Source organism: Sprattus sprattus (assembly GCF_963457725.1).
Source record: "Sprattus sprattus genome assembly, chromosome: 7".
NCBI classification, from domain to species: Eukaryota; Metazoa; Chordata; class Actinopteri; order Clupeiformes; family Clupeidae; genus Sprattus; species Sprattus sprattus.
The window spans coordinates 18,462,862-18,485,883 of NC_137926.1; the positions used below are offsets into that span (position 1 = coordinate 18,462,862).

At 46.5% G+C, this 23,022-nt stretch overlaps 1 protein-coding gene across 1 annotated transcript in view; it reads right to left on the reverse strand.

The window, feature by feature from the left end:
- Positions 1–22,779, reverse strand: part of srgap1a (SLIT-ROBO Rho GTPase activating protein 1a) — a 55,578-nt gene extending 32,799 nt beyond the window's left edge. Inside the window, exons 1-6 of the mRNA XM_080842466.1 lie at positions 22,624–22,779; positions 14,910–14,972; positions 10,106–10,279; positions 8,956–9,084; positions 5,140–5,361; positions 3,391–3,492 (exon numbers count right to left, since the gene is read on the reverse strand). Coding sequence (XP_080698592.1) covers positions 3,391–3,492; positions 5,140–5,361; positions 8,956–9,084; positions 10,106–10,279; positions 14,910–14,972; positions 22,624–22,671 — 738 coding nt within the window. The 5' untranslated portion in view covers positions 22,672–22,779. The remainder of the gene's footprint in view (positions 1–3,390; positions 3,493–5,139; positions 5,362–8,955; positions 9,085–10,105; positions 10,280–14,909; positions 14,973–22,623) is intronic.
- Positions 22,780–23,022: the final 243 nt, after the last annotated feature.

Genomic DNA, 23,022 nt, shown 5'->3' on the forward strand with positions numbered 1-23,022 from the left:
ACAGAGAAGTGACAACCAGTGAGATTCATCAAAACAGGCATATCTTTTGGCGTGAGATGCATTGGAGTCAATGGCATTTTCATGCTAGCATGACAAAGGACATAAAAGCATGTGTCTCAGGAGTGGTGAGAGTGAGTAACCCTGATCCAACCAGGACGGCCGTAGACTCTAGAACTGATCTGGGCCTGGTCTGTCATACCATGTCATGGTCAACCCGAGGACCCAAGGTCCATTAAAAGGCCTTGAACAGGAGGATATCTGCATTAGGTTGGCCTAGTCCACATACATTAAATGTTGGTGGTGTTAAGTAAAACGGCTTGCTCCTTCAGTCTTCAACTGTTTCTTGACAGTCCATCAGACACACATACACACACACACACACACACACACACACACACACACACACACACACACACACACACACACACACACACACACACAAAAACGCAAACACACACAAAAACGCAAACACACACACACAGGCTTGGATGAATAACTGTAAAAGAACGCACGCTGCCTCTCCCAGATTTTCTGAGTACATAAACCTCAGGCTGTTCTCCTCTCTTCGGTTCAAACTGTAACCTACGTGTAACCACAAACTGATTGCACTCCCACCTTTATAAGTCACATCTGAACAAACCCAGGGCTGAGTGTCACTCATTCACCTCTTAAGGATTGTCCTGCCAGTCTTCTGTGGTCTTCACTGACAGACTATGAAAGCCCACAGGTGATGCAATGTCGCCAGACCCTTGTCCATTTTTGTTGAGCGACACTTTTCAGTTGGACTAAAAATTCACCTTTATACTTCCCTTCCTTCCCCTCTTTCCTCTCGTCTCTCATCCGTCCCTCCTTTGCCTCCCTCTACCCTGTCTCTGAATGAAAAGAAAATGCTTGGCTGGTGTTGCGGTGAGGTTTGTTGTGAGTGAGAGTGAGTATTAGCTAGCACGCCACCATCCATTATTTAGTAAACTACTAGTCGGAGGTGTCGACTGCGAGATTCAGTTACAGGAGCGTCTATTAGAAGCTGTTTGTAGCCCAAGGCCATAGGGCCCTATGGGTTTAGGGAATGACACTAATGATACCAACTTCTATTAAGCCAAATGTGCCGTGCACATCTATGTTGAGAGGACCAGGTTAAACACAAAGCAGTTACTGAGGTGGGTATGAGACTGCTGTAGCTGCAGGAAAAGGGGTGAAGCTGCTGTTTTGTGTGTGTGTGTGTGTGTGTGTGTGTGTGTGTGTTTGTGCTATGTATTTTTTTGGGGGGGGGGGGGGGGGGGGGTTAAGTACCCCAGCTTTGATCTAGTTCTCAGAGGGTTAAATCTTGCTAAAACAAATTCGGCAGATCTCTCTTCCTCAGGCAGAGATTAGTCTTCCTCACGCTGAGCCTGCACTCCCTGTGGCAGCCATGAGGCAGCTCTGCAGGCAGGCAGGAGCTTTGCATGATGGGGAAATAAGAGCTGTCAACACCTCAGCAAAAACCCTGGGCTTCTGTCTCATCCCTCCAACACTGCTAGTGCCACGCTTAAGTGCCATACAAATAAATGCAGAGCCCTGATCCAACGTTAAGATATGATTAAAACACTGGGGTCTTAACTTTGACGAGGCTTAATGAATTGGCACACACACACACACACACACATACAGACACAAACACACACCCACATACATACAGTGGTGACACAGGAGTGGAAAATGTGGGGAAAGACAAACTGACTGAAAAACGGATTCTGCAGGTAGCAGAAAGTGGGGTACGCTCACCCCTCCGTCTCTGTCAGAGAGGAAGCCGGGGTCCTGAGACAGGCCTCACCTGCCCCTCAGTGAGTGGGAACGAGAGGGCTACAGCTGATGCTGATAAACTAGTCATCAGCAGTCCGGCTGCCTTGGCCCGCTCCGTGTGGAAGCCAAGGGTAGGGGTGTCAAGGAAACAGCTGCCTCGGAATTCCTCTTTGAAAAAAAACAAATCCAACCAAACAAAACCATCCAATCCCATCTGTCCCAGAACTCATTTGACGACATCACCGGGATGCACCTTTCGGATTAGTTGGCGAAAGGGACCCTAACCCCCCCCCACCCCCATGAGGGTGGCTGGCAAATGCGGTATCAAAAAGCAGGAAATGCCCTGACCTCACTTCCTGTCCTTGTGAGCTTCCTCTATGTCATGATCGAGAGGAGCGGAGCCAAACACTGTTCCCATGACAGCTGTTAGGGACGGGATGGGGACGGGATGGGATGGGTTGGGAGCGGGCTTTCTGCACCGCAGCGGCAGTGAGGGTTTGATAGGCTCGCACCGGAATGCACCGACTGTGCAAAACCACAAATAGAACATGCAAGCCTTTCTGAAAGACAAAGAGCTGTCCTGCTTTGAACACTTATTACTGTGACAGTGTGTGGCTGTGTTGTGCAGACTTGTGTCTGTTGGGCCGGTGCCTCCTTTCTGCCCCACACACACACACACACACACACACACACACACACATTCACACAGACACACACTTCAAACTTTTCAAATTGCCTCCACAAGTCCCGCCACCTGCCTGTGCTTCCAGCTTCAGCTGTGAACCCTGGTTCCCACCCCTGCCTCCTGCAACTCGCCTGAAAACGGAGTGGGGAGTGGGTGGGGAGGTAGGGGGGAGGAGAGGAGCGAGATGAGCACTGGGGCGTGAAAGAGGACCGCAGATAGGGAAGGAGGAGGAAAGAAAAGAAACATGAAGAAAAGAAAGGGCTGTAGAGACGTGTCTGTGTGAAGGAGTGCGTGGGTGTTGGAGGAACGTGATTGTAATCCCAAACACAGCAGCAACAGCACTGGTTCTGGAAGTACCTCGTCTTCTGCTTCTCTCTCATCTTCAGAACTGATTCACTAGAATTCTAAGTCAGGGAGCCCAAATACAGATGCAAACACAACAGACCTGGACAGCCTTCAAACAGTACACAACACCACACAGAAGTGTGGACGAGTAGAAGAGATGGCAAGATACCCGTAGAGGATGTGTGTGTGTGTGTGTGTGTGTGTGTGTGTGTGTGTGTGTGTGTGTGTGTGTGTGTGTGTGTGTGTGTGTGTGTGTGTGTAAAGTTTCCCAGTGGATGACAACTTTCAAACTTGACATAACTCACCTAAAGTTCACACAGCTCCACTACTCCTGATGACTACTTCCTGCCAACAACCTTTTAAACTCATAAAGCTGCATGTCCTCACAGACAGATCAGATCAGGTTTACTGTCTCAGTTAGCGTCAGACCACTTTTTCAGTTAACAACTGACCACCGTCTCAGTTAATGACTGACCACTGTCTCAGATAGCGACTGACCACTGTCTCAGATAGCGACTGACCACTTTCTCAGTTAGCAACTCTGAATCAGAACAGTGCCACATCAATTTTTTGTGTCTCACCTCCTCGTTCTCGATATTGAGCGTGGCGAGACGTGACTGCAGCTGCTGGAACCTGAGCATGAGCTCGGCCTGCACCGGGGGCTGTGCAGTGATCTGGCATACCTGAGAAGAAGAAGAGCAACACACACCATCAGAGACTAGCAAGTGCTCCAGGGTCACTTAACAGGTTCAACAGTCAGAAATCAGACATGCTCTTGTTACAGTTGCACTTGGGTTAGAATAACGTGATGGGGACAAACCCTTACCTAAACTTGACCCCAAATGATATGCCCTCATCTTTATGCTAATAATTACTGACTTTTGGAAGTTGTAGTGTATAAACAAATACTTGATTTCCATGACGAAGGAAAATAATGACAAAGCCAAAGGGCTTTACATACATGTTTTACAGTGGATTTGGGGACAACACTTTCGGCACTGTTCTAGGCAGCTTCTACAGGACGCCATATAACCAAAACATCTACTACTGTGTACCAGAAGTCTCTTCTGACCTCTACTCATCGTCTGAGGCGCAGACTCTTTCCTCTGATCTGAAATGACAGGAGCACTCTCACACAAAACCCCCACGCCATTCCCACACCTGCTAAAGCAATCATGAGCGCAACTCATTAGGGCCAGGCCACAGTTTTGTTTTCATTGCCGTTAAAATGTAGAAAACAACCCAGACAGCCCCGTAACAATGGGCCATAAACACCAGGCAGACATGATATCACACACTCCAAACTGCCTGTCTGTGAGCAGGCCTCAATAAAAAGCTAGCATTAAAACCCGCTTAAGGCTGCAGGAAAAAACAAGCAGAAAAAAAAAGAACAATCTGTTCCGAGCCATCCCATAAAAAAAACAAAAACTTGGAGGTTTAGAGTTTGAGGCGGAAACGAAGCTGCCTAATTCACAACTCATTTAGCTCTTCACGAGTCTGGCTTTCTCCTGTGGATCTCATACAAGAGCAGTGGGAGGCATTGCCATTCTGGCAGAACACTCTAGAAAGCTGGTGTTCATTTAAGAGACGACTTCACGGGCATTAACTCTCAACTTCACAAACATTTAATGGAGCCAGAGCTACATTCAGCAGTTAAAAGGGCCGCATAGCTAGCCTACAACACTATGCAAAGTGTGTAAGCAAAGAGGGTAAATGTGTTATTGGTGTTATTGGGCTGAAAACTAGACCGTCTTTCTGCTCTGGTGCCCTGAAGCATCTGCGCTGAACTGCCTCTGAGGCGGCCTGGCGAAGGGAGACAGTGCAAAGCTTTGCTCGACTCATACAGGGTGGCTGCAGGGCAACACAAACAAGCTCATGCTACTGTTATCACGCCCAATCTGCACAGCTGCCTCAAACAAACACAAAACAGATAAGGCTCTTTCAAAAAGGACATTTAGGTTATAAGATTCTGACTTTAAAAACATACTGCAGGCTTTCATTTGAAGAAAAAAAAAAACTTCCTTCCAACCTATTTATATTTTCAACAACAGATACACACAGAGCGCAAAAGTATTTCAACAGATAGATGAGCTCCATTACTGTGTAACCAATTTCTCACCAGGCAACCGCGGAACCCAAAGCATACAGACTGTAAATTCTGCTCCTGTGCAAGCTGCCAATTACCATTTTTGATTTGATTTGCTACAGTCTAACTAAGAGCACATGCAAGCAAACCATCTGAATGTCCCTAAGATAAGCTGAGCACAGCTTCCTGTCAGTGATTTGATTCCTGTTTGTCGGTGGCATAACGCCCGTCCTCGAACACTGACCTCGTCACCCATGTGGGACTGGAACTCGAACTTGCTGGGGGGGCAGAAGGCGGAGGGGTACATCTCCATGAAGCGCTGGCGGTCACTACGGGGGTCCAGGCTGTCCACCGCGTTCTCGATGATGTCCAGGCCCTCGTGCCGTGATGTCTCCAGGTTGTACTCGGCAGACAGGTAGGTGCGCAGCGCACGGTTCAGGCTGGCGTGGTACCCCAGGTCACAGCACTAGTGCCATACAACACACACAAACACACACAGACATACACATACACACACAGTGAGAGGGAGGCTCTATTGCTACACATCATCTTAGTACAAAGTAGTTTTCTAGTCCCATGTTTGGTTGATGTTACTCATTTCATACAGGAGAAAGAAAAATGCCTCGTCATGCTTTTATTCCATAGATCGCAGGGCCTTTGAAGTTGCTAAATGATTAGTTCTGCCTGAGCATCTGTACACCTACCGCAATCATACTCATAAGTTCTCTCCTAGATATAATCAAAAGACTGAATAATCATCAGTAATTACAACATTATGCAAATGAGGATCATTGTCGCTGATGAGTTCTGATAAGGACAGTTTTAGACAATAAACAAACAATTTGCATTTTAAGAAGAGCTCTTGCTGAATAGTCACTGCAGCTCAAGAGACTCCGTTAATCAGCGGTTTGTAAATACACAACAGATTATAAAACTAAGTGACGGGAAAGTCTGTTTCTGTCTGCTACATGCTTGTTTATCCATGGCTTCAAGCACATTATGAACATACAGTACATCCTGCTGTCATGATTAGCAAGACCATTCCTTAATTCTCTATCTACATTTAAAGTGTGTATACAAGGTGTATACAGAGTTCTTCTGACATGATGATCGTCACCAAAAGGTTATGTAAAGAAGCGTGTCTGTTGCTAGTAAGAGCTTAACTGCATTGGGCTAATCTGTACTCCTTCTTGAGAAGCAGAGAGCCTGCAATGCCACCGTCATGACTTCAGAGAGTCTGCCGTTAGCGTGCTGCGAGTCATCTTTGGAGATGCTCTTGTCACCGTGGGTTTAAGTGCCCGCTGAGAGATGCCATAGAAATGCAGATGTGATGGAAACGCGTCATGCCCTGCTGGAGGCTGAGGCAGCTCAGTGTCGCTCGAGGCCAACGCGTGGCAGTGTGTCGCATCTGCGCTGCTACCATCCTTACTCCCTGCAGGCTAGGCTCAAGATGCTAGTGAATTAGGTATAAACACACACACACACACACACACACACACACACACACACACCATGCTCCGAAACACACACATACCACGCACGCAAAACAAAAACAGACCTCGCACTTCAGGAGGCATACTACTCAAAAACTGTAGTAGCCCAAACAACACTACCACTCGCACTCTCCTAGGGAACACAGACACACACACACACACACACTTGTTGATAACACACTCGTTGAGATGGCATCCTTCAGGGGGCATACGACACTAAAAGAGTCGAGGCATGCAGTACTGCCCCACACACACTCCCTTTAGTAAAAAAGAGGTGCATTATTCAAAGGGTCATGCTCTTGGGAGAACACATGAACACCTGCAGCACGATATTACTAAGACAAAGTCATTCAGCCTGATATGATTACATAACTACGATAGTATGATAAACTTGAACTTGAACTGCTCCAGTCCAAGCCAGCATTGGTCTGACTACTCACAAAGTGAATGTGCAAGTAAATGATGAAATCACTCCAACGGTCAATATTACTCATTGTGATAGCACCTCCTGCAATATCTAACTTTCTAGAGGTACACTTGAATGCCCATAAATGGCACCAAACAAACATGGTTGTTTACAGAGCTCTAGTTTTACGACTAAGTTAAGCTTTAAGCTGGGCTATGAAGCCCCCCCAGCATCTCCTCAGATGAGGGATTTCATATAGAAAGCCTCTGAAGACGCTGTACATCAGCCTCATACTAGGCTTTGTTTCAGAACCCCTATACAGCCTGAATGTGGGAACAAAAAAGCCTTTGTGTCAAACTTTAGCTTCATAAATAACCCACACAAGACCTCTGTCTAGTGCTCCTTGAGGCATGCAGGGAGGTGAAGAAGTGAAAATATGGACAGCACGGGAAGAGAGGGCAGATGGCATGCCACTGAGGAGAGGTCATGTTTCCTCCATCCCTCCATAGCCCCGGCTGGAGAGGGGAACAAGAGAGGGGTGCACAGGACACCTCCCAGAGGGCCCTGCTCTTTGCTGGGTCCCCGGTGCAGAAAGGCCCGGAAAAAGGAGGTGTTTGTTTTAGGGGTGAATGATTTAAAAAAAATAAAAAATAAAAACTCAGGAAGCAGCATTCATAAATAAATCATAGGGGATGTGGCTGAGGTGAGGGGGTTATGCTTTTTAAGAATGAGGAGAAGGATCAGATGGATGTCTGGAGACTGATGCGAGCCAGACAGGACAGACCCACAGGAGGCCCACTCAGTCATTCACAGAAACTGGGTTTCCAGGCCAGTGACTATTTGAATGTATGAGTGACTGAGTGACTTGAGTGAGTATGTGTGTGCGTTCATATGTATGTGAGTGTGCATTCATATGTGTGTGTGTGTGTGTGTGTGTGTGTGTGTGTGTGTGTGTGTGTGTGTGTGTGTGTGTGTGTGTGTGTGTGTGTGTGTGTATGTGTGTGTGTGTGTGTGTGTGTGTGTGTGTGCGCGCACATGGTAGGGGAGGAGGTCTACATGTATGTGAGAGGGGGTAAAACTAGATGTATGGGAGCTCTTTTCATAGCTGCTTGTTGGTCACTGGTCATACCATTAGGCATGTGAACACTAGTAACCAGGGATTAACACAATGGCCATTTCAAGCCTTGTAAGTTATTTTACAATACATAAAAAGTCAGCATCGGACAAATTGGTATGATTTCATTTCTTGAGACCGGTTGTTCCTGAACCATATCAGGGACTGGCTGTTAACAGTTTTGAGGTTGATGATTCAGAGCTTGTTAGCGAGTTTTAAGAATGACTGAACATATTATTGGGAACTCATGCCTGGCGTTGAGCATACTGACTGTGTCCTTGTCTGGTGAGGAGGTAAGGTCACTGTGCCTGCAGGCCCACTCCTCAGGGCTTCTAGAACTTTCCATCTCACTGCCACTGAGCCAACACAATTTCCACCCCAGCATGCAGTCTGCACACCAGTGTTCTCTTCCCTACCACACATTTCACACAGCTAAATCCATGACTGTGTTCACACACACACTTTAAAAATAAAAAAAAACACACAAAACAAGACAATCTCTTCAAAGGTTGCAGGGAATGCTTCGTTGCACAGTATATTTCAACATACAGAGCTAACAGAGAAAACGAGATACAGATTTGCACTAAAATATATACATATATATATATATATTTTCCTCTCCTGCTGACTGTCTTCAGAGGTCTTAAGAGCTTAAATTTAAAGCACCATCTTTGGGACTTTAGTGGAGCATGTGTTGACTTTACACACACACACACACACACACACACACACACACACGCACAACCACACACACAATCACACATACACACACCCACACACAACCACACACACATCAAAGCAGACCTGAATACAATGTCAGCCAATGTATTCATTATGTGACATTAATGAGGGGCTCAGAAATAATAGATTTTATGTTTTTCCCCAGACACACACACACACAGAAGACACACACTCGTCTGTGTGTGGCTCAACTGTGGGACTGCGCCTGTCTGTCTGACTGTATGCCTGCCAGATCCCTTTTGGTTCCTCTTCTGAATATAAAAAGTTTCTGGGGCTAAAAATAACGTGGCCTCCCACGGTACTTACATCAATTAAGTCAGACAAATCGTGGATGTAGTACTTGAAAACGGAGGAGTTCGTCGCTTCAAGCGTCAGAAGGTACTCGTTCCGAGCTTTGATGGACTTCAGCTTGTTCTCCGAGTACTTGGCTGCCCGCTGTTGTGAGAGAGATGGGGGGAGAAAAAAATGAGACAGGTATATAATTAGAGGAACGTTCTTTATTGTCAGCTTCAGCGGGCTTTGGTGTCCGTCTAAGCTTCTCACTCCACTCTGCAGGCTGACTAGCATGCGCCAGCGTCTAAAAATACCACCGCAAGACATAATTAGGCTCCCCAATGTGACACAAAACAAAGACAGAAATACACTGATGGGAGATTAAGAAACAACAGTCTCGACTAGGCCCCACTGGCAGTCGTTTAAAGGAGGAGAAGGAAAAGAGGGGAGAAAAAAGCAACAATGTTCGACTAACTTCCTCTTCCTCTTGTCCTGCAGCCAGACATGGCAGTGGTGTTACTCACACACCCAAGTTCTGCCATGACTGACCAGTGGGCACTGACTCACACAAACACACACTCAATATTACTGCAATTCCACAGTGCATTCCAGGAAGCGAACATGAAAGATGACACAAGAAATGTGTTGCTTCCTATTGCCAGTAAATCAAATGTCAGAGCAGTAACACAAGCCGGGCTGGCAGGGGGGGGGGGGGGGGAGAGAGAGAGAGAGAGAGAGAGAGAGAGAGAGAGAGAATGACTGAAAGAAATTGCTAACAAACAAAAACAAGCACACAAACTTATACACACACACACACACACACACACACACACACACACACACACACACACACACACACACACAGAAAGAAAGAAAGAGGGAGAGAGACAGACACACAGGAAGTGAGAGAGGAAGACAGAACCAAGAGCAAAAACATGGTGATCTATAGTAGAATCCTGTGGAAGAATGGAGGAATGGTTTCCGTCACTGTCGCCCACACTGCTGCGTGAAGGATGGGGTTTGGCGTAGGCCTCTGTGACACAGACCAAACTCACTGACCTATGTCTAAACCCATATCCTGCTGGGGTTGGAACACACTGCTGTAACGTCTAGGACTGCAATCCTGGGACTGTGTGTGTGTGTGTGTGTGTGTGTGTGTGTGTGTGTGTGTGTCCAGCCCCACCTTCTCCTTCATCTTCTCCATCTTCTTCACGGAGCTGCGCCGCTGGTGCCTGTCCTCCTGGAGGCGGAGGTGGAAGACGGGGCCGCTCTGCTTCTCCTCCTGCTTCTCCGCATCCTTCAGCTTGATCTCCGCACTCAGGCTCTCCGTGTGGTACATGTGGTATGTCTTCATCACCTGTAGAGAAGGAGGAGAGAGGGTCAGACATGTGTGTGTGTGTGTTTTTTTTCCCCTAGCTTCCAGAATGGTATGTGTGTTACATCTGCATAATATTTGGGAGAGGATAGGTTTGTGAAAGCAAGTTTGGGAGAGACTGTGTGTGTGTGTGTGTGTGTGTGTGTGTGTGTGTGTGTGTGTGTGTGTAACAAGCAGTATGGCTTTATCCGCAGAGGGAGAGCAGAGGCTAAAGGTTAAATGTTAAAGTTCACACAGGTCATTCATAAAAGGCCGTCAGAAAAGCTTTCATCGCTGTCCATATCTCACAAAAATAAATCCTGGCTTTACCTTTATCTATGCACTTCACAAGGACAGACTGAAGCAGGAGGAGAAATAAAGGAGTGAATGAGAAGAGGAGAGAGAAGAAAATAAAATAAAAAGAGAGAAGATTGGAAGAAAGGGAGAGAGAGAGAAGTTTGAGGATAGAGTGGCGAAACATGGGTGAAAGTGAGAGAGTCACCCAGAGAGACAGGGTGTTCTTTCACATGTGAGGCGTCTCTGTGACCTTGGGACACAATAAAGAGGCTAATTCAGAGGACTGCTAAGAAGACGTCATCCCCAGTGGCCGGGAATCTGAGTCCCATACCGCCTTGAATGGAAAGAACACACTTAGGATTGTTCCATAAGCATGCAAAGACTGCACACTAATGGGACACCAGGGGGAGAGGGATATACCCCTGGCACCCCTTTACTACCCCCACTGTAAGTAAGTGTATGTGCCCATCCCATATATTGCATTGTATACATTCTTCATTGAGATTTATGCGGTCTGTCTGTCTCATTACAAGGGCTGTCTCCCCCAGGTAGTGGGGTAGAAACAGCTACGTGGAGCCATGGGAGAGGGTCAGAGTGGAGGTTCATGTTTTATTACATGAGAGACAGCCCCCTGCAGACACACACACACACACACACACACACCCCCTGATGCGCACATACAGAGCACTATGTGGCCTCCTGCAGACAGACACACACACACACAACCCTGACACACACACACACACCCCTGACACACACAAACAGAGCACTCTGTGGCCTCCGGCACGCACACACACACACACACACAGAGCACTCTGTGGCCTCCTGCAGAGAGACACATTAGCTCTGCGCTCCAACAGCACCCAGATAACAACCACTTCCCCCTCGCTGAGTCACAGCCATTACTCACGATTCCTCCTATTAACGCATACACGTGTGTGTGTGTGTGTGTGTGTGTGTGTGTGTGTGTGTGAGAAAGTGTAGGTGTGTGTGTATGTGTTTAAGTGTAGGTGTAGGTGTGTGTGTGTGTCTCAGACAGAAAGAGAGCAGCTATCAAGAGACTCGCTCTGATTTTATCACTGCTCTTTGACAGGAACTTCAAACTACACAAGAAATGGAGTCTAATGCAGAGGGGTAAGGGGAAGGAGAATAGGAGGAACCCATTCTCCAGTAACTAAATCACCCTAGAGCTTTTCCAGGAAATCTTCCCTTTCTCACGGCTAGCAGAAAGGACAGGAAGTACAATACAGCTGTGATGACTAAGACACGCAGACATCTCTGGACCGCTTTACTCACTCTTGGGTGAGGAACGGAACCTTGAACCAAGTTAATGTGAGAATGCAGAGGATGTTAAATGAAAAAAATCAACAGCCAGGTGATAAGTGTAATGCGGATAAAAAGAAAGCCCTTTAGGGATCTTCAGACCATCTGCCTTAAAGTCCCCTCTAAGAGCCTTTACAGGCCTCTTGTTATAGGAATCCTGGTATCTTCCTCAAGGTATTACTTTCACAGCATTTTTCCACATTTGACAGGTGCCATAAGGGTTCAATTCAAGGAAAGAAATATGCAAAATCTTCCAAAAACAACTCATAAACCTTGCAGATATATAAGTTTCTTTGACCTTGCATACTTTAAGGCGAGCTCCGTGTGTGTGCTCGCGTGAAAGCCTGACTGAAATTACTTTCCCTTCTGTTCACACTTGTGTTTATTTTTTAGCTACTGGAGGTGCTAAACCAGGGATACTTCTGGTACCGTGGGTCTGTAATAATAAAGGGGCGCTTTTCCACTGAGGTATGATCTACAGGGGCTAGGGAGCTCCGTGAGCTTGAAGGCTGAGCTCAGCATCATTTGAGCAATAGTCTTAAAGGCACAGTCCAGTGCCAGTCCAGTTCCTGTTCCAGTGAAAGGTTGTTGATATTTTCAGCTCAAGAGCGAATCAAATTACACCCGGAGGGAAGGTTCTCCTGCAACACATGTCTGTGCCACTTTGTTTCTCTTCCCACGGACGTGAGGGTGATGGCGATTTATATCTGGTTTTCTGTTTGGGCTTCAGGGAGTCAGCAGATCAAGAGATCTTTCAAGCAGGACATCAGACCCGAAACCACAGTGAGCTCGGGGCGGTCACAGGCAGAACAGAGACAAAGAATCTGTGTGTCTTGAGACAAAGCGGAGTTGACGGAGCTGCCATTTCTTAGCCATGCAATTCAGCTCCTTAAGCCTCAGCTCTGAAGGCAGCAGTGGTGGGGCCCAGCAGGACAGAGGGAGGCTCTGCTGGGCTGGGCTGGGCCAGGCTGTCAGAGGCAGTCTGAGGCCATCTAAGGTTACTGGCTCCAGAGTGGAACCAGGAGCAGCCGTCCTGGCCTCCGTCGCTGTCTGTTTTCTTACTGTATGCCGTGACACAAACCTCAAACTGAAAAAAAGGAAAAAGAGCACGCCATGCCAACGATCCTCCTGTTCTCCTCCAAAGTAAACACAGGCAGAGGGAGTGCCCTGGTCCTGCAGCTTGGCGTGGCGCTTGCGCTCGGCGAGTCCGGGGGAGGATAATTGGGGAAGCCACTAAGCCGGCCGGCCGGCCAGGAACAGGCCTTCGCCTTCCCACTCGCTGGTCGGGAAGCCGGCGTGGCACTGTTTGTGTTTCTGCTAGTTTTAGAAGGACAGAATTTAGCGCCACACCGGGCCTGTTATTTTGGCTGGCTGTGGTCCTCTGTGGTGGCGCTGCATTCTGATGCAATGGAGCCCACTGTGCAATGTCTCCCTCTCCACAGGGTAAACCAGGTCAGACGGACAGCATTCATGTTGCGTCTGTGTCTCTGTGGCGAGTACAGTAGTTGTTTTTCTACAAACAAAACAAACAAAGCTATTTCTATGGTGTGGACCATTTCTTGTATTTCTGATCTCAGTAAATACAAGATAGATGATCTTCCTTGTCTTCTGTTGCAAAATTACCATAGTGACTTGTGCAAAAGCATCACCCCCAGGAGGAAAGTGCTTTGGGAAGTCAACACACCAAAGGTTTTATTTCAAGATGAGGCAGAGCGACAGCCTCCTGTGACACCAGGAAACAGTCCCAGATGGATTACTGTTGCCTCTCTGGGGAGTTGGACAGACAGAAGAAGCCACATGTTGTGTCTAACTGCACAAGTAAATACCACGGGCTGGGTCTGTGGGCCTGACCATGAGCCATGGCAATTGGCGTTCTCGTGCGACAGGAAGCAGGAAGTGGAGACTGGATTGTTCGGTGTTACTGGTGATAAGAGACAGAACATACAGTTCCTCGTCAAAGGTGCCTGTTCTGTTGCTAACCTCCAGCTGAGGTCATTGGAAGAAGTTAATTCCCGAATATCATTTCCTGTGTGTGTGTGTGTGTGTGTGTGTGTGTGTGTGTGTGTGTGTGTGTGTGTGCGTGCTTGTGTGTGATTCAGAACATCACTTTATCAGACTCATACCTCTTATCTAGATATTGGTCATCATTCTGACACTATGACGATCATCTGACTCAGCCATAAACACTTAAACTGTTTTATAAAAGATAGAAATCATTTTGTCATGTGAGTGAAGTCCAGGCCAGCTGCCTACTTTAACAAAAGAGCACTTATAACCTCTTAAAAACAAGCAATGTATCTGAATGTGGAGTGATTCATCAGAACTGAGGAGTACACTGTACGCGAAACACCACAGAAACAACATGAGCTAGCATGCCCCACTGAAGCCCATACAGAAGCAGGTGACTTAGGCCAACTCTGATACCTAACTGGGCCACTCAAATGACCAGAAGCAACTACACCAGCGGCACTGGCTCTTATTCTGTTCCCAGTGTGTGTGAAGGTCGAGTTTGTGAAGCATGACCAATCTGTGATTAGCAACTCTGCTACTGCTGCCAATTCAGACAGCAGAGAACAGAGAGCAAACTGCTGACTCCTGATATTGCAAACTGCTCATTCACCCTTTCAGACAAAACCATTACTATAAAACCTACAACGCTAATGGTTTGATCCCTTTGAGAGCACATACTGTATAAATAAAGGTCCTTTTCCATGTTGTTGAAACCATTGGAGGCACATACTACTATTTCAATCAACAAGTGAGGAAAATGGCCCATTCTTCTTTTCAAAGAGCCTGTGTGGAATGGGCTCCCCTAAGGGCAGAGATGTTGACTCCAGATAGAGAGGGAGTGGGGACTTAGATTGCACCGTGACTAGGACTGAATGCTGGCCGGAATTGGGCTGGTTCTGCCCTTAATACTGCAGATTAAGTCAAGAGTCCGGAGTGAAAACTGAGAAGACCTTCAGAGAAGGGCAGAGAGAAAGAAGTAGGGGGATAAAACACCAGCACTCACCGTGTAGAGCTCGTTCAGCACCTTCATCAGGTCCTCCTGCAGCTGAAAGGCTATCTCTTTACTCTGCAGAGGGAGAAGGAAGGAGGGGGGAAGGGGAGAGAGAGAAAAAAAAATATATTAATAACAATGTTTTAATCACAGTAATATCATGTATTAAATAATTATATGAGTGACAGAACTTTCTCCGACATACTCATCCCCAGAGCAATGTGGGACAATCACGATGATGATGAATGTGAAACAGAATGTCTGCTTATGCAGGTAAGATGTAAAGGGAGAATTAAGCTAAGTGAGAGAGACATGACAGACATGAAAGGAAAGGAAGAATTGCAGAGACGTATAGACAGACAGAGCCTCCCTCAGAGCGCAGGTAACTAAGCTCTTATTTTTAGTTTACTGGAGACGCGATCGCTGGCTGACAGATGGCGCGTTCGCTAGATCCGAAAGCATCATAAGACTCTATGAAGAGTGAGGAGGCTTTGAAAGAGATAGGAACTGCAAGGAAGCGTTGAAAGATGACACAGGCTATAGCATAGAAACAAAACCCACTCATACACAGACACACTCATGCACACACATGCACAAACATGCACATCTGGTTGCTCAAAGTGTTTTAACCCACACAAAGGTAAACTAAAAACATTACTTATAAAAGATCGGCTGCAGTGAATATTTAGATGTATGTGCACACATGAAGGCAGTAACAAGAGGAATTCATTTCCGTCTAAGTGTATTTCTGGAACATGATGATGGTAAGGGACAGGCTCTGCATTATTATCTGGAGCACTTTATTCAGCTACTGAGAACACTACATTTACCTCCCAAAGAACACAACTGACCTATTTAGACTAAGTGTCGTACAATTGTTACTTCCTGTGGAGATGCAACTTACCAGTACCCCAAAGGTTTATCTATATGGGAACTGGAGCTACCAGTTACCTGCCGATTGCCTGAATTAAATATGACATTTGAATGTAATTGTGTAACATTTACATCATTGCAGTCGTTTATTCTGACAAAGTCAGAATAGACGACTGACTGTATAACCTCTCATCATCCTGGTATGGATAAAATATCTTCGCTGAACTATCTCTTCTCTGTCTGTAGTAGCATTGCCTGTTAATCGGCACTCTTGCTTTGTGCCATCCATACTGCCCCTCCATTCCTTTAAATAGCCAGGAGTGCTCTCTGACAAACCAATGCATCAATCGGAAAAACTAAATTAAGATCACCTTCCATCACGCCTAATTATATGTCTTAGAAAACAAAGTTTCATACAGTGCAACGTTTTTGGAAGCCTGTCCTATAATAACCCACACCGTAGCTATTTATTCCCGCAATAGCTGGTCCAGGTGTTTAGTGAGGAGAGCTGTAGTGCTGTGTGATGGGTCGGAGGCTGCCGACGAGGATGCTTAGCACGCACAGGCCTCCCCCTAACTCAATCACCTCCGCACTAATCTTATTGCAGCCAATCTCAGCTAATCTCCGATAAGCTCTTATACCCCTGTATCAGGGTGGGATGACTGCGCTGAAATGCATGACACAGCAAAGCACAGGAGATAATGTCACAGCATAGCATAACACAACAGAGAGGAATAGAGCATGGCATGACACAGCAGAAACCAGCTTATCCATCTCATCCCATCCATCAAGTTATGGATATTTCATGCTCTTTCATTCCTCTGCAGCTTCTAAACTCAATATAATGTAGTTCCCCACACACAGGAAATACACCAGAACATCTAAATCCCCAAAACATGGCTGTCTGCTTACACAGTCAGGTCTAATTCCAAAGGCAAAGCTTTATGGGAGCAGCGTGTGGTCCCCAGAACTGACCGTGATGTGGGTAAAGCCAGAGACACAACAGACAACATCAAAGAACTAGTGGCGATGAAGGGTAAACGGCCAAAAAAGTTACACTTGAAACAAAACGCAGACGACAACCGATGGCCAACTAGCATGTACATACTGTGCCTGCGTCAGAGGAATAACTGTCCTTACCAGCAGGTCTGTACTAGTGTATATATTGTGTGTACATACACAGGTCTGTACTAGTATACAAAATATATAGTGCGTATAAACACACAAAGAGAGAGAGTCTGTATCAGTCAGTCTAAAAGGGAAACCGGAAGACCTAGGACTGCGGATATGCAAACCACAAACAAAGCAGTATTTGCTTACCGTTTTCACACCACGCATGGTTTCGTATTCGTAATATAGCTACTTCCACCCTAGAATATGTCTGATAAGGAGTTGCACGTGGCATCGTCGGCCTGGGGCGCCACGGGCTTGCACTCAGGTTGCTGACCCAGGTCAAGGTCAGTTCCACAGGTGCAGTGATCTGGATTGGCCGTGTAGGAAGGTAAAGGGCATTGCCAGGTCACAGTAATCCTCCCATATGATCCCCTTAAACCCTTAAAAGCTTCAGTCTGCTGATAAAGGTGATTTTCGGGGCTGATAAAGAGTTTAAGGCTGAGGAGGCCCAAGACCTGATGCAAAGAGGTCATGACCCTTCTAGAGTGTTACGGCATCCAACTTGAACTCTGTATGTGTGTGTGTGTGTAAGTCTGTGCAGGTAAGTGTAAACAGATGTTAACACTGTTACAGCTAAAAGCCGCTTGGGCAGACAGGCTTAAGTTAAGTTACCAGTAAACCAGTTAACACTTACCAGTTACAAGTTACCAGACCCTACTCTAACAAGCATCTGCATCATAAACAGTCTTCTACGGCAGTGACTTCAATTACGGTTGAGTTAGATGGCAAATCAAAACAGATCTCAGACTCAATATTTGCAAACAATCCTTTTGGTCACAGGTGTTTTGATGCCTTTCCCATAAGCCATTGGAAGTGAATGTTAAATGTAAAAGAGCAGAATCTCCTGGCATAACTCTGTCAGACTACTCTGTGTGTGAGAGGAAAAGAGAGTAAAAAAGCCATAGAGAGATTGAAAGATGGAAACAAAATAAAGAAAGAGAATGTGACATACACTTTGCTAGCCACATAACCAGGAAGATCTAAGCTACTTAAGCCAGGGACAGAAGGAAGTGAGTGAGTGTGTGTGCGTGTGTGTGGGTGTGTGTGTGTGTGAGTGTGTGTGAGTGTGTGTGAGTGTGTGTGAGTGTGTGTAAGTGTGTGTAAGTGTGTGTTAGTGAGTGAGTGTGTCTGTGTGTCTGTGTGTGTCTGTGTGTGCTCCGGAGATCAGTAATCCAGTTCAACCTTAAGTGATGGATCACACACATCACGCTGTGGCAACATGCAAGTCAGGTGCTATCACTGGAGGATAGACTGACATAATGACAAACCCATAAAACCAGCACACGCATGCACACAAACACATTCTCTCTCTCTCTCACACACACACACACACACACACACACGATGTCTACACGTGGATACCAGATGTGTACTAACCTGAAGTATATATACTAAACACAGACACAAACACCACCATCATCTCACACAAAGGTTCATAAACACACTGGCCCACAGACAGAGCAGGTAATTACATTTGTAGCCACCTGGAGCATCCACTGAAAACACACACACACACATATATACACATACACAACCCTACAGCAGGCCAGAGCACTTCCTATGTGACTCACAGGTGCTGAGATGGCAACGTAAGGACATGTGGACCTAACAACAGGAGTATTACTCACTGCCAAGAGCAGCTAAGTGTGCACACACACACACACACACACACACACACACACATATATATAAACAGAGCACTCTGTGGCCTCCTGCAGACACACACAGAGACACACACAAGCACACTCTTCCAGCCTGTTCTGCTTTTATTCCCTTCTTGGGAGGTAGAGCACAAACAGCATTAGTCGTATAAATAGAGCAAAGTCACCTCAATGAGTACACAGTTACTCACACACATTTATACACACACCAGCACGCAACATCGGGCTCACAAACACTCACAAAGAAGATATATTCACTCACGTATCAGACCTACATAGCTAGACACCGTAAAGCATTCACAAACACACAGAATGAGCTTGATGTCTTCGTTACTTAAATTCCATAAAATAAACATGAATCTGCAGACAGATCACACACACTCACTCTCTCTTTCTCTCCCTCTCTCCCTCAGCCTTATGTCTCTGTGTCTGTCTCTCGCTCTCTTTTTGTCTCTCTCTCTCTCTCTCTCTCTCTCTTTTTGTCTCTCTCTCTCCGTCTCTCTCTGTGTCTGTCTCTCTGATGGCTTTACCAGATGCTTAGTGGGAGTACGGTTACTCAGTCACTCTCAAGCCCATGGCTTTAACCCACCGCACTCTCACACTTCATAAGCCTCGCACGTGATGAAGACATCCACCGCCACCATGTTGCTAGAGGCCTGACAGTGATGTTCCAGCCAGAGCCAGACATTCTGCCCCAGAAACTAACAGCTTGAGTCAGCTATTATGTGGGCCTGCCAAAGTCCAGGAGGAGCAGTGGAAGCAGGGGAAACTATGGCACTCCTGTGAACTGATAACTATGAGAAAAGCCAATCTCAATTTACACTGTTCTAGGTGGGTGAGGTTAACTGGGTCATGAGAAATCAACAGAGAACTCTACGCAGAATCATTAAGATGATCATCATACAATGATGATGAGACAATGCTGTGAGAGGGAGTCTTTAACATCTAATTGGGAAGCCTGTGGTAACAGTAAAATAGAGAATATAATTGGACTGTGCATGTGGTGTGTGTGCGTGTGGTAGCATGAGTGTAAGTGAGCGTGTGTGTGTGTGTGTGTGTGTGTGTGTGTGTGTGTGTGTGTGTGTGTGTGTGGGTTCCAGTAAAGTAGAGCACATTACTGTACTGTCCACACCCATCTCACATTATTGGAGGGCCATGTTTCACAACACTACTAAAATCAATCCCCATGCAGTCAGCAGCTGGATGCGGAACTCTTTCCTAGGGGGGTCTGAACGACGTGGCCCAGCATGAACAGCACTGGGACAAATCCATACAAAACACTCACTCACTCCAGGCCACTGTGACAAAGCAGGGCTGTCACACTAAGGAAGTGTGTGTGTGTGTGTGTGTGTGTGTGTGTGTGTGTGTGTGTGTGTGTGTGTGTGTGTGTGTGTGTGTGTGTGGGAATAAAATCAATGAAATAATGGTTTACAAATAATAACCCCAAGTATAAATAATAAAAACAGGAAGTAAATGCAGGGAGTAAGGCTCCTAGAGCCAGGTCAGTCCTGTATCAATGCACTTCAATACTATTCCTTCAATGTTCCAGAATGTCTCAATACCTTGTAAAATAACTCCATTCAAGTGCTAGTTCAACCCTGTACTGTCATGTGGAGCTGATTTTATCATCAATATGCAGGCTAGGTATTAAAATGTATATTCTACAGAACTTGTCCTGCGATTGGAGAGGAACAGAGATCATATCATAAATACTGAACCATTTGTTTATCAGCCTATAAAACATGGATCATTGGGTGAGTTTAAAACATAAGTAAATAGGTTAATCCAAAGAGCATGGTATGCTACTATAAGAGCATCATCTCATGTGAAATATGATCCTGATGTCATACCGATTGCCAATGATAGATGTCTCAACCCTGACCAAGGGTTTTGAGAGATCACTCCAGACACCACTGACCTTGACACAGTGCAACTAAAGCACACCCGATAATAAATCATCTGACCTGCATCTGGGTCAGGGGGTTGTAATAAGAGGGCGCCAGTATGTCTTGGGTCCTAATGCAATAACCAAAGTTATAAGCCATTTACTGATCACATCTACCACTCTTATTTATCAAGTTAGATTAACAGATGCTTGCAGATCTTATAACTCCCCAACCTGGCAGCGGCTGCTGTGCTGGACCACACTAACAGGAAACAGATACACACACAGAAACGCAGAGAATTCATCCAAATACACAGAATGCAGCAAGTCTCACATACTGACGCCCGAGCGGGCAAATGACACTGCAAACCCTCTATGGGACGCTATGACAACAGCAGGACACTCAGCTGAACACCTGTGCCTCCCTCACAGACACATCAACAAAGATACAAAAAACACACACACACACACACACACAGCCAACATTCATACACAGTCACACACAAAAACAAAACAGAATATAAATACACACACAGACACGCATGCGCGCACTGACACACGCACTGACACACACACACACACACGCAGGCCTGAGGAAATCAGAGTGCAGGGGCTTTCCCTGCTGTGTGTCTTATTACTGCAGCTTTGCTCTAATTAGGTGACGCGTCTGTTTTCACACTCAAGTGAGAAACTGCCTGGAATCCCTACACACTCACACACACACACACACACACACACAAACACACGCACACACGCATAAACAGCAAACATTCTAACACACACACACACATGCACACACACACTACTGCACTCACACAAGGACATCATCACTCTATTCAGTGTGACACACACATAAACACACCTGATGGCATGATTAGACTGTGACGGTGTCTGTAATAATTCAGTGTGTGGAGGGGGGCAGGGGGATTGAGAATGTGGCTGGCCAGGACAGTTTGATGTGAAGATGCATTAATAGGTGTGTTATGCTGCACTTAGTCAGATTCATGTCATAATGTCTCACAGGCAAGTGGGATGGCCTATTTAATCAAATCTGAGTCAGTGTTTCTGGGCGTATGTCAAGGCTTCAGAGGACAAAGGTGGATAGGAGTACATCCTGATGCTGGAGAGGATGGTATGACGTGTGTGTATGTGTGTGTGTGTGTGTGTGTGTGTGTGTGTGTGTGGCTGGACAGGTGTGCTTTGCACGTTTCTGACTCGCAGCCTCAGAAAAAAGCCTACTCAGCACTCCTGTTCCCCGGCCTGAACAGAATGCAGTCTGTTATGTGTGTGTGTGTTACACACAGTTCATCAGGGCTCTCACATACAAGGCACAGCTAACCTCTGACCTTTAACCTTCAATGCTAAAACAACAGGAAATTCTTCCTCCCACTTCCTGTCCGTGGGGCCTGGTGGGGAGGAGGAAGAGCCGACCTGTCGTCCCCAGCAGCAGACAAGACCCTGAGCCCTCCACACAGGATGGGCTGCTCAGCTTTCCCACATAAAAAACATCCCTCTCTCCAACATCTCTCTCTCTCTCTCTCTTGCTCTCCAACATCTCTCTCTCTTGCTCTTCAACATCTCTCTCTCTCCCTCTCCAACATCGCTCGCCCTCTCCCCCTCCCCTCCCCCTCTCCCTCTCCCTCTCCCTCTCTCTCTCCAACATCTCTCTCTCCCTCCCCAACATATCTTCTCTCTTTCTCCAACATCTCTCTCTCTTTCTTGCTCTCCGACATCTCCCCCCCTCTCTCTCTTTCTTCCTCTTTTCCTTGTTCCCCAGTTAGACTCCTCTGTTCTGAGTGGGCTATGAACCCAATGGCATTGCCTTTGCCTTTCTACCTCTCGTGTCCAGTTTGTTTTCCCTCTGCGACTGCAAAATGTGAACATGAGAACAAGTAATCTGTAAGAGAGCAACCCAGCCCTCATCTGTTCAATGACCAAACACAGACACACACACAGGAAACAGACAGAAAAAATATCTCTGACACACACACACACACAGACACACACACACTTAATGGGTTCAGAGACTACATTTCTGCTCTGTCCTCATTAATACGCTCTAGATCAACCCACCCACCCACTCACCCACCCACCCACCCACACCCACACACACACACACGCAAATGGCGCGTACCTTTTTGAGCAGGCGTGTGGAGTCCTCACTGATCTGCATGAAGCGCATGATGACGTTGTTCAGGTAGATGTCGCTGAGTGTGGCGTGGTCCTTGCTCTCCCGTCGCACCTGGTTCAACAACAGGTACCAGCAGTTCACTGGAGACAACAGGTTCTGGTCTTTTCTACAGAGAGAGATAGAGAGGGGGAGGGGGGGGGGGCAGAGAGAGAAAGGGGCAGAATGGGTTAGGGAGAGAGGGAGAGGAAGAGATAAAGGTAAGATATGGGACCAGAAAAATCAAATGCCAACAGCCTGTTTCTCCTCTCTCCCATGATGGTTACTGTCCTACAAAGCAGCATCTGGAGTCACTAACTTCCATGTGTGTGAGTGCGCCCATGTGCGGTCCTATTTGGTGTGTGT